At 38.7% G+C, this 15,523-nt stretch overlaps 1 protein-coding gene across 1 annotated transcript; it reads right to left on the bottom strand.

The window, feature by feature from the left end:
- Nucleotides 1–3,199: 3,199 nt before the first annotated feature.
- On the bottom strand, nucleotides 3,200–8,730 carry MS3_00000130 (uncharacterized protein). The gene has a single exon (XM_051208019.1). The coding sequence runs from the start codon at nucleotides 5,435–5,437 to the stop codon at nucleotides 3,977–3,979; it is 1,461 nt and encodes a 486-aa protein (XP_051069798.1). The 5' UTR covers nucleotides 5,438–8,730; the 3' UTR covers nucleotides 3,200–3,976.
- Between the last annotated feature and the right edge of the window lie 6,793 nt (nucleotides 8,731–15,523).

Raw genomic sequence — 15,523 nt, 5'->3', positions numbered from 1 at the left:
AAAATAACTGCTACTCAAGACCAAAGCTAGAATTCTAGACAATAAATTTGAGGCAATCCTGTTGTATGGGTCTGGAAGTTTAAGAACTATCACCATCATAACCAAATAGGTAAAAGTATTTATAAACAGCTCTCTATCCATGATTCTCTAGATTCATTGATCATCGACCATCAGTAATAACATACAGTGGCACAGAATAATCCAGCTGCTAAATGAGGTGGAAATCAAGAAAGCTCTGGAGCTCAATAGGAAAATGTGGAAACCATTAAACTCCTTTACAAGACAGGCTCCAACTTGGAACCTTCGAGACAAACGGAAAAGAGGCAAACGAAAACATACGTGGTGCTGGGAATCAAAGACCAAGAGCAACACTTGGTAACAAATAGAAAGGACATCGAGAGACAAAGTAAGTTGTAGATTCCTGGTCAAAGGAGTATACCCCATGAGAAGTAACATGATTAAGTAAGCCAGTAAGATGAGTAAATTCCTCATGTACTTACGAAATTAATAATAATAACTCAAAGATAATTAAGCCTTCTAATTTCGTCTGTTCATAAACTTATAATTAATATAAGATTTATGTTGTTGTTTTTAAACATCAGAATAATGTAATCTGGTCGACCTTAGTAAGTGGCAAAAAAATCATCGCGACCAACTAGATTTATATTTTAAAAACTAAGAAATAATGATAGAATTTGGTTCCCGTTGCATTATGTTGATTATCGGTGATAAGTTACATTGACGATTATTTTTTACTTAGACAATAGGTTGAAATATAGAGAGATATGTTCCGACGACTGTCATATAGTTGGCTCATAACATCCAATTGTTTTCAATTGTGGCTTAGTTTAGATCGACTCGTGAATTCAACTGTGAAAATATAACTATTTAAATCACAAAATGACTGAGAAAAACAGTAGGAGAGTGTACAAACGGCATGATATATACGTACTGACAACCGTTACGACCAACTCCAAGTGAACAGTCACATCAGCATTCAATGAAATAACTTGTTACAATTAGGTGATTCACACAAACGTGTTCATTTGTCTAAGTCTAAGTGGAAACACCAATATTGAAATGCATTCACAAAGAATTATGTTATTTTTAGTATCTAAACTTGTATTTTACTGAACTTGAAGTAAAATATAACTTTCATAACTATATTGACTTTGTATAATTCTTTTTACATTTCACGGAACTATGCAAGAAAACACTGATGTAAAAACGTTTTAAGATCATGTTAAGCTACTTACCAGTAGCTAGATTGATAAATGCAACTTATTTTCTGTGGTTTAATGAGCGTACTCAATACATGATAGATATAAATCTTTTTAAAAACGTTTTGCACCTTTATTAAACCATTTGTATGGTTTGTAAACTATGAGTGCTTTTATAACGTGTTTATTATTCTCTATTGCATGTGCATTATTCTAAAGTATTACTTTAGTGAACCAGAGCTCTCCGCATACAAATGAACCAAGAACATTCTAATGAAAGATATTTAGTTTAAATGTATCTTTAAATTTTTACTTGTCGAAACATCATCCCCTGAAACCCTATATTGTTGTTTATTGATCTAATAAAATAATTGGCGAAGTTATAACTATGAAGCCGGTCATAAGAGCAAAAAAAGAGAGCAATCTATAACCTAATAGAAATCATTTGATGTAAGTATTTTCGACAGCTGTGTGCCGTAAAGTTTGATTTTATTACAAGTCTTAACACATTTATAACATGCTTCTTAAGGGTGAGAGAAAGGTTATTAAATGCGGTTGGTTGGAACAGAAACAAAGGTATGATTCTTTAAATGAGTTCTGTTTATTGTAACATTCCAACACATTATTAGTTGATTGGTAATTCGTAGATAAAATCAATCTAGGTGACTTTAAGAGGCAAGGTAATAACGGTAATCCCTTTGAAATCTGTCCGCCGTTTCGTTTCAACGACCTTGAACGCGCTGACTGGAAGCGGGCATTCCGTATTTCAATTGCCGTGTGTGTGTTGGGTCCTATGAGTATTAAATGTTTCCATATATAAGTCATCTTTTGATGCATAATAAACACTAAATAACTGCTAAGAGCATTAACTGAGTATTTTCTGTTTTGTAGTGCACACTTTAGCTCTGTTGTTCCTTCGAAACTTGATCTGTGGTCCTGAGTGCTGTAGTGAAAGTCAACAGCTATATATAATTTGTTGATAAGGTCCAGAAAACAACGTAAGAAAGATAAAATAACGTAAAAGGTTATAGATGCGCATAGTTTTTGTGAGTTAAGACGAAATGTCAACTGAAGGGTAAGTCCTAAATATTTGTTGTTCTTCCTTCAGTTAATTTTTTTCAAGGAATAACCTTTTTTTAATAACTATTGTATGTTGTCTCTAGTGCTTCATGCTCAAGTGAAATTTCAGTGGACGTAAGCGACGCGTTCCAACGTATTATGCTGAACAAGAGATTCGGAAGCTGGATTGAATTAGATAATGCGCTAAAGGATTTCCATAAAGTATGATAGGATAAATCTATGTTTTCTCAGATGACCCATACACACTACGTTCACGCAGAAAGTAGATTGTTGAAGGATGTGAGATATAAATACTTGTTCGTAGTGTTTCGTTGCACGTTTGGTCGTAAACGTAAATCAGAAGGTCTGAATGTGAATAAAGAACCGTGAGGACTCTAACTAATGTGTTACATTTAAGGTCTAAATTTTTAAATTGCCAATCGATGTTTCGCGTAAGATTGGAGGGTCAACAATACGTTATAAAATCTTACAACATGTCTCACAACCATCCGTGTACTAGTTCGTGGATGGTTTGTGATCCGTTGAGTAGACGATTGTCATCAGAAGAAAAAGAAAACTTGAAACCAGTTATATTGCACTGTCAGTCGACGGACGAAGTTATCGAAAGTATTAAGGAAAGAACAGGTAAGCAGGTGACCGCTGCTGATGTCAAAAATATGAAAGCTGAACTCTCCACTGGTAAGTGTATATAAATATATTTCAGGTTGGACTCGGAAGCAGGTATTGCAGATGATGCGACAAAACGGTGAAGTTAGAGAGTGTAGCGTGGCGTCGAGTTGAGATTAACTGTGAACACCGCTACCCAGAAACACGTGCCAGACAAATCAGAAGGCGAGGATCGAACGTAACCAGATTTATTTCGTTGGCGATCTCGTGGTATTGAACGAATACCGAGATCGTGCCAAGGAATGGTACAAGTGGAAGCAGAAGACAGGAGTACGTGCGAACAGTACCAAAAACCGCGGAACAATGATGGAAGGTAATGGAAGCACAAAATGGCTATAATTAGCACAGTTAAACAAAAGCACATTAAAACAAACACTGGTACAGTTGGTTATAATAATAATTGTTTTTATTAAACCAGTCGTGTTCTCGTGATAAACGTGAGTCACTACAGGAGCCCCCCGCTAGAAAGGGTTTACACTTTCGATAAAAAGTGGTTTGAATCGTGGGACTGATCGGCCGACGAGCGATTGTAGGACGGAAAGATTGGCGAACAGGAAAGCGATAGTTGATCGTCGAGTTGCCAACGAAGGTCATTTTCGGAGAACGGTACCAGGAGCGATGTGTTGTAGTTATCGCTTGAGTTGGTATGCTACACGAGAGTGGTTTGTATCCAGAATCTGAAGATTGCGTTCGTAGGGAATGCGGACCAGAAACGCTGCAGACGAAGGACGAAACCACGTTGAGCCAAAAGACCAGAAGCGACCATAACGACCAAGTTAGAGACCAAGCGTATGCCAAGCATTCGAAACCAATATATCGACTGAGTGCGTTGACAAGAGCATGGGTGGCCAATCCAGCTTTCGCCAAAGTTGACTGAAGTCGACGGAACCAAACGGAGATGGTCGAGGGCGAGGGCTCAGGAAACAAAAAGAAAATCAAAAAAAGAGAAGAGTGTAGCATGCAAGTAGCATAGGAAGATTCCTACACCGTATCGGTTGTCGACTGTGCGACTAGTCGAGGAAGCGTACGGGTAACCATACTCGGCGACCGGAACGTGAGACGATAGTCTCGTTCGCGTCGCGTGAGCCTGCAATCTCATCCGAAGTCAAGGGCGGCGTGGTCTGCTGATCTGGACGTGAGACTGTCGTCTCATCCGTAGACGTTGCAGATGACGCGTGCTGTTGACTGGGACGTGAGAATGAGGTCTCAGATGTATCTAGCGTGGGACCTGAAGATGGTTTGAGGATCCCGCTAGTAGGTTTGATAGGTCTAGCATTGAGTCTCAGGTTATCAGATAGGGCACTGTCATCGACGTGTGCTGGTTTGAGACGATCAATGCTGATGATCTCGACGCGGCCGTGTCGATCAACCTTGAAGGTCTTTTCGTGACGAGCGATCACGCGAAAAGGGCCTTCGTAAGGTTGTTGCAAAGGTTTGCGTACCGAATCTACTCGTATGAAAACATGTGAACAGGTAGATAACTCTCGAGGGAGAGCGACCTGTCGATGTTGTATCCGAGTTGACACCGGAGGCAGCGTTCGCATAAATGCAGACAGTCGTTGGACGTAGTCTGATTTAGCGAAATTAGGTCTGCTCCGTGGTGTGAAGAATTCCCCGGGCAGACGCAATGTCGTGCCGTATACCAGTTCAGCGGCGGAACATTGGATATCTGCCTTTAAACTCGTTCTGATACCTAAAAGAACGAGCGGTAAGGTTTCGTACCAGTCGTCGTTTTCGTGTGCTCGAAGAGCACTTTTAAGTTGCCGGTGAAACCTTTCAACTAAACCGTTTGAAGCTGGATGGTAGGCGGTAGTGCGTATTCGTTCCGTACCAAGCAGCCGAGTAAGTGAGGAGAATAGTGCGGACTCAAATTGTTGTCCTCGGTCAGTCGTGACAGTCGAGGGACAACCATATAGAGCTATCCATCGTTCTACGAAACGGTGAGCAACTGTCTCCGCCGTGATAGACGTGATGGGTATAGCTTCGGGCCATCTGGTGAAGCGGTCGATGCACGTGAGTGTGTGATCATACCCGTGCGATGGTGGCAGTGGTCCTACAATGTCTAAGTGAACGTGATCGAAGCGAGCATCAGGCGTAGCGAATGTACCGAGGGGGGCGGCTACGTGCCTGTGCACTTTTGATCGTTGACATTGTAAGCATTGCTTAGCCCACATACGAACATCTTTATTCATGGACGGCCAGACGTATCGTGCAGCTATGAGGCGTAATGTAGCTGCGATACCTGGGTGAGATAATCCATGCAGGGCATCGAAAACGAGACGGCGATAAGCAGATTTATTTCGTTGGCGATCTCGTGGTATTGAACGAATACCGAGATCGTGCCAAGGAATGGTACAAGTGGAAGCAGAAGACAGGAGTACGTGCGAACAGTACCAAAAACCGCGGAACAATGATGGAAGGTAATGGAAGCACAAAATGGCTATAATTAGCACAGTTAAACAAAAGCACATTAAAACAAACACTGGTACAGTTGGTTATAATAATAATTGTTTTTATTAAACCAGTCGTGTTCTCGTGATAAACGTGAGTCACTACAAGAGCATGCAGAAAATGGATGTATGACGGCGATATGCTTCAGCAGTTATGATCAGATACGGCTGTACAATCAATATCCCGAAGTCGTGTGTATTGATTCTACTTATAAAACTAATAATAAAAAGTGAATATGATTTTCGTTTTGTTCTACTATGTAGATATTCATTATTCCAGTTAGTGGTGACAGACAATTGGGGTCGAGGTCGAACTGTTATGTTTGCATGGACACAAAAAGAAAAGCGTGCCGATGTTACGTGGATTTTGGATAAATTCAAGGAGATAATGGGTAAATTATAAAATATAAACTGCATAGCTCATCAACTTCTTAGGTGTTGCTGCAGATGGAAATTAGACAATACGCACAACTTACAAAACAACACAGCAATTTCATTACGGAGACGGAGTAAAGAATATATACAACTTCAACGGCTCCAAAGAATGTGCAAACAACAAATTGTTGAGAAATATGGTGAACGCTTTGCGAATCAGGTGGAGAGAAAAGTCTACAATTTTTACTTAAGAATTATAAACAGCTAGACAGCAGGTTTACGATTAACAGTTCTTTGTGGCTTTATTTTATACCACTATTTATACAACTTGTAAACTTATCTTTCCACTTTAGTAGTCATGAAAAATCAATAAACTTTTTCTCATTTTTTTATTTTCGTCTTCTTCATACTTTCATGGGGAGGTTAACCAATCGCTTTAACGAATAATTGTGTGTGAAAATTACGAATTTGTACTACTGTATTAGTTACGAACTGTCGTTAGAATTTAGCGTTATATCGTTGTTCATTGTGATGAATCAACGAGTCAAATAAAACAACAATGCGACTTCCACGTAAAACCTTACAGATTAAACAACCGCCTTACATATTTTTCGTTGTCAGATTACGTCCATTATCAAGTTAGTATTAGTATGGAACTAGACAATTTCATGCAGCTAGTTCCCTGATAAGATGGATTACGTAATCCTTAGACCACCCTTCCACTCACACTTCTTTGCTAAATTATGTTAACTCTTCAGATTGTCTTCACTTATCTTATTAGTTCTTAATTCACTGATTTATTCATTACATCTAGAATTATCACACAATTTATCTTGTATGCTTCTGAACTTCACTCGACTATTACACCACCCATCCTTTATGTTCCCTTAAGTCTAACATCAAATGACCTTTGACCTGTTCAAGCATATACATATGTATAGTTATTATTGATAACCTAGGTCATTCCAATTCTTTGCTTTTTATTATCTTTCATACTATTTCTTCCCTCAATCTTAAATTATAATGCATATTCAGTTGTATGCAACTTGTGAGAAACCACGAAATGTAATGCAGTCACATGATTCTGCGTCAATATTTGTTTTGGCTTTATTTAGACCATAATTATACAACCTTACAGGATTTATAATGTAAAACACTGCGTATGGTTGTCATATTTATATTTAAATAATTCATTAGATGAGTGAACATAGCAGTAGGCAATATAAAACAGTTATCGTAAACTTGTAAACCGGTTTTCCACACGATCTTCCGTAATCCTAAATTCCATAAGCTTCATACTATTCTGAAAAACAACAAATCCGTTTTGAGACAAACAATTAAACTTTGTTCTCAGTATCATATTCAATAAGTTATTCAAATAGCAAGTAACAGACTGTGCCTATAAGTCTTTTATTAACAAGTAGTGACATTCATTCATAACTTCCTAAGTAACACAACAACTGTATTACCGAGACGGAGTGAAGAGTTTATAATAACTCATTTGTGAACCCTATAACAGACACGTCACAAATCAGTATTAACTAAAAAACATGGTTGTGTCACCATGCTCAAAAGAAACACCGATCGTTTTACTCATGAAGATTTTGTTCCTACTTGATGTGGTGTTATACAATATTACTGCAGACGTTCACAAAGCCGCTGAACAACACTATAAACGTCAATTGTCACTCACATAATTTTTCTCAGATACGTTACATAATTATGTCACTTCAGTACAAAACAATGGTACCTCTAATGGATATGACTGTTTATGGCTAAATACAAACAAGTTATATAATATTCACAATTAGGTTAACGCTTGATTGCTTCTACTTACATTTTATAAACAACTACCGACATCCATGTTCACCGTCACCGCAATCAAGGAGGTGAACCATATGTAAAAGATTTTACGGTTCATTTTCATGAAAACTCAATCTGTGATGTATTTTTTGACTATAAACACGGTGAACTTTACTTGCTTGAGTTTGTATTGTTACAAATAACTATATTAAGCTAACTTCAGATTTACTTACGTGGTGAGCAAGAAATACGTCAAACTGCCAATAAATTGGAATAAAAACTATGTTACAAGCACTAGCAATACAGAAATTGATGTGTCATGCAAAAAAGCCTGTTAATAGCTGATAAATAACGACACAAAAAATCCACGACAATATGTAACGTGTGCGCGAAAATCCGTGGCTTACCCGCCAGTCCGTGCCCTTTAAGAATGTCTACATAATTGATTTTTGTGCGAAAATCTATTCAATCTAATAAACAAATTAAACACTGTCTCCGACCACATATTCCATGCTTTAACTTCATCCATCTTGATAGTTACAACAAGTAACGGTGTGGTGTGATCTACTTATATCCACATATGCAGTATATAACAATGGTCAGGAATATAATGTATTTCAGTAGAACATCGGAAAGAAAAGAACGGGAAAGGAAAACAATTGGTATGAAAATGCAGGAACAATGAAGTCTGAGAAGACGGACTGATATTTGCAAAAGAAATAGTCAAGCTTAAGACAACAGATTGATATTTTTGTAAATTACGTGTTAAGTGTATAGTTATCAGATTTTAGTGAAATATTCTGTAATTTTGTATTCAAATACATTCGACTGTTCCCACTCATGTTCTTGTTTACTACAATGGTACATAGAATGCAAAGTCAAATATCTTTCGACTTAAGCTCACAGGAAATGACTTACACTGCCTAGAAACGGTTAAAACCTGTTGATAACATATCGTGACAAAACTGTAAGGGTAGTTCTGACGGACCAAATACTCTTTGATGGCAAAATAACAAATCTATGGTCAACTAGCATTAACTCCTCTAAACACGTTAATGAAATGATAGGAAAATAGGCTACTGAAATAATTCAAGAAATAAAGAAGGAATCAAGTAATTAACAATTTTATTTACGTGTATAACAGACTCAATGATGTCAAAATCATACTATTCATCGTAAGCACCCAAATCCAAGTTACTTCTCTGTCCATTTCTTGCTCTCCTTAACGTTTCTTAGCAAGACGGCTAGTAGATCTTATGGAGCCCGTGGGAAGATGTAGCTCTACACACTTTTAAAATATTTCATTACATAAAATAAGTTAATATCAAATATGATTATACTTCATGTTGAGTTAGCTACCCTAAAGTACTACTTGCAGACGCCATTTACTTTATATTGAGATACATCGATGATGATATGACAAATATCAGTATACAGTTTCATATGAAAGGGAGTTTTTATAGCAATGCACGTTTATTTCATTTCTACGACAATCGACAGACTAAAGGATGGCATAACTGTGGAATCCTCTATTGATCCATCAAGATGAAAGTGCTTCATGGCCACTTTAGAAAACAATTAATTAGAGACAACAATCCATCTCGATTAAATACGTTCAGATGATACTATGGTCAGTTGTGATAATAAATGAGATTGGAAATTTTTCTTCAATTCTTCCACAACTGTTATCCTACAATAAAATTTTTGTTTGAAAAACATGCTTAACTTTTAGTAAGTTTCTTATTAGTAAGAGGAAAGATAACATTATATTTCTCAGCACATAAATTCGACGAATTTATAGTCTTAATATGACATGCGAAGATTTAGGTCTTTAAAAAAACATATTAAAAACAGATTTCTACCGAGATTCGTGGACAGCAATATGAAGCCCAACCCTCCATAACTATCAATAAACTCTGTGACAAAGTAAGCACTTTACATGAATACTGATTCCGAAATTGATAGATCTGACGAAAGTTTTAAAAGGGTAACTTCTAACTCTCTCAGAACAATCTTCTTTACAGCAACCTTCAAGTTGGCCCAGTTCACTTATTCACTTGATGATGTCACAGGTATTCAGTGTTTGACAACGCTTCTACCAGTAACACCTTCTAATATATTTCGTTCCCGCCCAGAGAAATCAAAAGACAGAGTCGAGGAGATCGGAAGAGTGTATTTGGCGATGACCAATATATCGGAATTCTCTGATCTAATCTGGCTAGCGATTGCGGTTGATGTTGAGCACGGCGTTACCACACGTGATCTGGTACGGATGCCTGACCGAGCGCCTTCAGCTAGATGAGTCCACTAAAACATATGGTCAGCATCCAATGTCGAAAACTTAGTGCTATTTATTTTGGGGATTTATTTACCGCTACAGATCACTCCCCCCCTAGTGGGGCAGTGACGACCCTAAGACGTGGCCAGCCAGAAGTTTAAACCCAACGATTTTGTCGTTGGTAAACACTCTTCTGATAGCTTACTAAATTTAGCAGCGTCCGGTCGTCTTTCCTTACTATATGGGACGGAGGTTCAACATAGTAAAAAAAGAAAATGTACAATGAAAATTTCGGATCCTCATAAACGTCATCGTTCTTTTCCAGCCGTCCTGGAAAAGAAAAAATAAAATGTAAGTGCATGTCGAAATACACTCGTATGTGTGTAAAAGAACAATGTCAGAGAAAAAAAATGGAAAATAAACTCATGAACACGTAATAGCGTTAAAAAAAATTGTTTTTTTTGTTGTTTTTTTTTAAATAGAAATAAAAATATATAAGCATATTAAAATTGTTTTTCTTTAAAAAAAATAATATACAATGTCGAGAAGTGCCTTACGTGCAATAGTCGTTTAAATGTTCTGGAAATCTCACCCTTCTTCCAGAACGCGTCGTTTTAAGTTTATTTTCGGATACTGTCGAAGTATCTTCGTGTGTGTTGGTTGTCGGATGAGGTATTATAAGTGTCGGAGTCGTGTCGTTCGATTGTACCGAAGGAAAATCCACGTAGATAGGATTTCCTTCTAAATACGCTGCCTTTAAGCGATCGATGCTGATGCTATCGTTGGTTCCGTTCTTATCGACTATATCGTACTTAGATTCACGTTGAAGAACTTTGAAGGGTCCTTCGTATGCTAATTCGAATGGTCGTCGATGCGAGTCTCGACGAACGAAAACGTGTGTACTATATCGTAAGTCAGGTTGAACGAAAACATCAGTTGATTGAGGTCGAGTGAAAGCAGGTTTAACTGAACGCATTGCGTTTGTAAGCCTGTTCGTGTAGGAGGTTAGATCCATGTTCATGGGGGGGAGTGATCTGTAGCGGTAAATAAATCCCCAAAATAAATAGCACTAAGTTTTCGACATTGGATGCTGACCATATGTTTTAGTGGACTCATCTAGCTGAAGGCGCTCGGTCAGGCATCCGTACCAGATCACGTGTGGTAACGCCGTGCTCAACATCAACCGCAATCGCTAGCCAGATTAGATCAGAGAATTCCGATATATTGGTCATCGCCAAATACACTCTTCCGATCTCCTCGACTCTGTCTTTTGATTTCTCTGGGCGGGAACGAAATATATTAGAAGGTGTTACTGGTAGAAGCGTTGTCAAACACTGAATACCTGTGACATCATCATTGGTGAGCCCGACGTGATCTGGTACACCTAATTGCAACTGTGAGTCTGTTCCTTTTTGGGATTTTTTATATATCATTGCCTTATTTTTTATTTTTTTTTAAACATCGTGATTTTTTTTCGTGTTTTTTCTTGGATATATATATTTTTTCCCCTCGTTCATTATCGTACTTCATACTTCATCATGACTGAACAGACACCTAAAATACTCAAGCTTAAGACTTTGTCCCCACCTTCGTTTCAACTGATGCCTTTCTGGCCCGACAACATCGAAGCCTGGTTTTGCTACGCAGAAGCCGACTTCTCCGAGCACGGCGTGATCGACACACGTGCACAATTCCTCGCAGTAGTCAAGGCACTACCGCGCGAATTCAACAGGTACGTAACACCTAGTATGTTTACTAGTGATGTTTCCGATCCTTACGAAATCTTAAAACGCTCGATTCTTAAACGAGGAGACCTAACCGATCGACAAAGGTTAGATCAACTCTTCAATAACATTGACCTGCAACACGGTTCTGCGACGGACATGTTGCAACGGATGAGAGAGGTTATAGGCCTAAGAACTTTCGACGAAGGTCTATTCAAACAACTCTTGTCAAAACTTCCCCAACAGGTGCAAGCAGTTCTGGTCTCGTTCCAGAACAACGCCTTAGACGAGCTAGCTGCACCTGCCGACCGCATTCTAGAAATTACGAAACCTTCTACTACCGAGGTATTTTCAGTCAAAGAAAAGCCTCACACGACTCAGAATGATATAACCGACTTATGTCACACACTCACGCGTTATCTTAGTCTTCGTACCGACCGTAAGAGATCGCGCACACCACGTAGAAGCATTTCTCGTAAGCGATCTGTCTCTAGACCACGAGAGACAGATAACCCCGACTGGTGTTGGTATCATAACCAGTATGGAAAGTTTTCCAGAAATTGCAGAAAACCCTGCAATTTTCCCAACACGAAACCGACTGATTCGAAAAACAATTCGGGAAACTTCCAAGCCGGCACGCGTTAACGGCAACCGTAGCCGGCGAACAAAGCCGTCTGTTATTCGTCACAGATGTGACAACGAGAGTTCGCTACCTCGTCGACACTGGCGCAGGAGTTAGCGTTCTCCCAGCAAATCCTAACGACCGACTACACGAATCGACCCTAAACTTACAGGCGGCAAACGGAAAACCGATCGCTACGTATGGCAAAAGGTACGTTTACCTTAACGTGGGTTTACGCAAACCCATACACTGGATTTTCGTTGTTGCAGATGTTTCTATACCAATCATTGGTATGGATCTTCTACAACACCACAATCTGATCATCGATACGCGCAAACGGAGGCTAGTAGACGGGAACACTAATTTGTCCGTTTGCGTAACTTCTTTTACTGGTTGTAGAGTATCCCCAGTCACAGTTAAACATATGATAGACCCACTCTATCAACCACTACTCGATAAGTACCCTGGGATACAACAAACTCAACCGAAACTACCGTGTGTAACCAGCAACGTTACACATCACATCACGACTACAGGACCACCTGTATTCTCTAAAGCACGACGACTAGCTCCTGAAAAGCTAAGGTTAGCGAAAAACGAATTCGATCACATGATGGACTTAGGAATCATACGACCGTCAAGTAGCCCATATGCATCTCCGTTGCACATGGTCCCTAAAAAGGACAGCAACGATTGGCGTCCAACTGGTGACTATCGGCGATTGAACGCGAAAACCATTCCCGATCGTTACCCGTTGCCTCACATTCACGATTTGACAGCTACCTTGAAAGGTACAACTGTCTTTTCGAAAATCGACTTGGTTAAAGCGTATAACCAAATCCCTATGGCTACTGACGACATATCGAAAACTTAGTGCTATTTATTTTGGGGATTTATTTACCGCTACACACTGTTCAGAGGTGATGTTAAGGATGAGCTCTTGCATCTGATGAACTGTATGTGTTTTCGTCAATTTACCTGCTGTCCCAAAGATTTATTTATCGTTGGTCGAACTAGCCTTCATGAACATCAGTCGAGATGGTCGAGAAGATGCAGAAATGGATTTATATAAAGTTTTATTATTAAACATATTGTAAGCACAGATCATCCGATCAAAACAAACTAATCGTTCATAGTCATGTGCTAGGTAAATCACAGCTTAACAAACACAGAGAGACCTGTTTTCTTACCCTCGCTAAAGCCTTTGCTATGCATATACCAATTCAAATGTTAATTCAATTTGAAATGCATTGGATTATCCCACTGTTGATACTTTTTACTGAAATTTGATTAGTTTTGATTGGTATATGGGCATCCAGTTTGGAACTTTTCGATATAGTCATTGAGATGCAAATTAATATGGAACAGATGGAATCTAGTTAGCAGTCGAATCCAGAAAGCGAGTTTTCATTTATTTGGGGTTCATCAGCTAGATGTACACGCGTATACCCATGATTCCTCCTTTTCATGAACTATTTCCCGAAGATCTGCTAAATTATTCACCAACTTAGGCGGCATCATCTTCGTTGTTCCCCGGTTCAAACTAGATGTGACAGAAAGTAAACTCTGGAAATCCCTCCACAGCATTCTTGTTGGACAGTAGTGCCATTTATTTGTTTTTTCACCCTGTCGTGTATTTAAGCCTTCACTCAGATCTCTTTTAACCACACTGTGTGTCCTTCAGTCTCCCTCGTCTAGGCTTTTATTATGTGACTTTGGTTAAAGACTTAACTTCTGTCACTTAATTTTTCTGTGGCATATTGCCGGAGTATTGACACGTTTTCGTGTTTGACTAAGCTCAAGAATATGGTGGGTTTCGATGTGTGACTGTTAACCTTCGACTGTTTGCTTGAACAGATTGCTGGAATTCCTGCAGATAGATATCTGATCCCATCTTGTTGTGAATAGTTTTATTGATTCTCGGGTATCGAACTCTTGTTTGCTGCCTATTCCTTTTGTTGTTTAGCATTCAAGTTCGTATTAGAGAAACTCTTAACTGCATGAAACAGGCTGCACGGTTTGAAGTATTTTGTACTTTTGATATAATTCGTTTTCTTTCTTGAATTAGAACAGTTTAAATTGGGCAGGGAGTTTGTCTTTTCATATAACTGAATACAAGTAACTCAAAGACGCTCTGTACTCTTTACAGAAGAACGTAGTCTGGTTTTATCGGATAGATTTTTGTTCGTTTATTCTGAGTTCAAACCGAATATTAGCATTTTGGTCGCTATGTAGTGAATGAGAACATTAGTGGGGACAACCAAATGTATTTGAACAGAGAATTACAGAATTTCTTTGTAAAATCTGAGAACCATACATTAAATTCTTCATTAGCAAAATGTCAATAGATTATCTCAAACTTGACTGTTCCTTCGTTTCCAAATCAATCACTCTCTGTTCTCGTTCTCTTCTCTTCGATCTTCTTAACCTTCTGCAGCGAGACACTTCACTTTCAATTGGTGTTACATACTACTTATATCTGTCGACATCAGTCACACACAAAAGTAACACTTGGTTTTAAACTTAAAGCCATTAACCTCTAGACAATAGGAGGTGCTGATCGACTGTCTTGCTTACCAATAAATATTTTCGCCGAAAGAAGACTGTCAAATTCATACAGATCAACAAAATAATGGCTCTGTAGGAGTCCAGGATAATTCAATTATTATTCATTCAAAAACCACTGTTTCATGTAGTGCTCACATAGTTAACCTTTCAAAACAGTTCAGTATTATGTAAAGCTTGTGTGACAAAAGAGATTAAATCATATAAGGTCGGTTAATTGAGCAAATCGGTTAGAGGCTAGGTTGATTGAGTGTATGACGCACTTGATTATTCGCAACCAGAATAAATCAGCAACTCTCCTGAAGACAATATCTCCAGTCCAGCCTGAGTCTAAGAAGTTTCAATTTTCTAAACCACTACTACGTTATATCTTTTCACTCCCACAGCTACTTGACTGGTCCTCTCAGGCGCCCACATTGTCCAGATATAGCATGTAACTATATTATTTAATCCTCCGATTGTCAGAAGGGGCACCAGCCTTACTACTTGTGAAGAATCTCGGCTTTCACCATGATGCGTTATAATACATCTCAGTGAATATCCTTCATTTCCCAAAATAGGGTCTATACGGTCCAAATTGTTTCTTCTGATCAGGGCTTTTAACAAAGGTTGTTTTCTATGGGATAAGTTTGCAAACGTTATCCTCAACGTTCCTCTTTCATTCAGACTTGGGACCGGCTGTAACCTTGGAAGGATCTCAAAAGGAGTTTCCGCCAAGAGGACAGTGTGCGCCAGTGCTG

Source organism: Schistosoma haematobium, chromosome 3, assembly GCF_000699445.3.
Source record: "Schistosoma haematobium chromosome 3, whole genome shotgun sequence".
In the NCBI taxonomy this organism is placed as follows: Eukaryota; Metazoa; Platyhelminthes; class Trematoda; order Strigeidida; family Schistosomatidae; genus Schistosoma; species Schistosoma haematobium.
The sequence above is the reverse complement of the archived record's forward strand: the minus strand, read 5'-3'. Positions and strand labels throughout refer to the sequence as shown.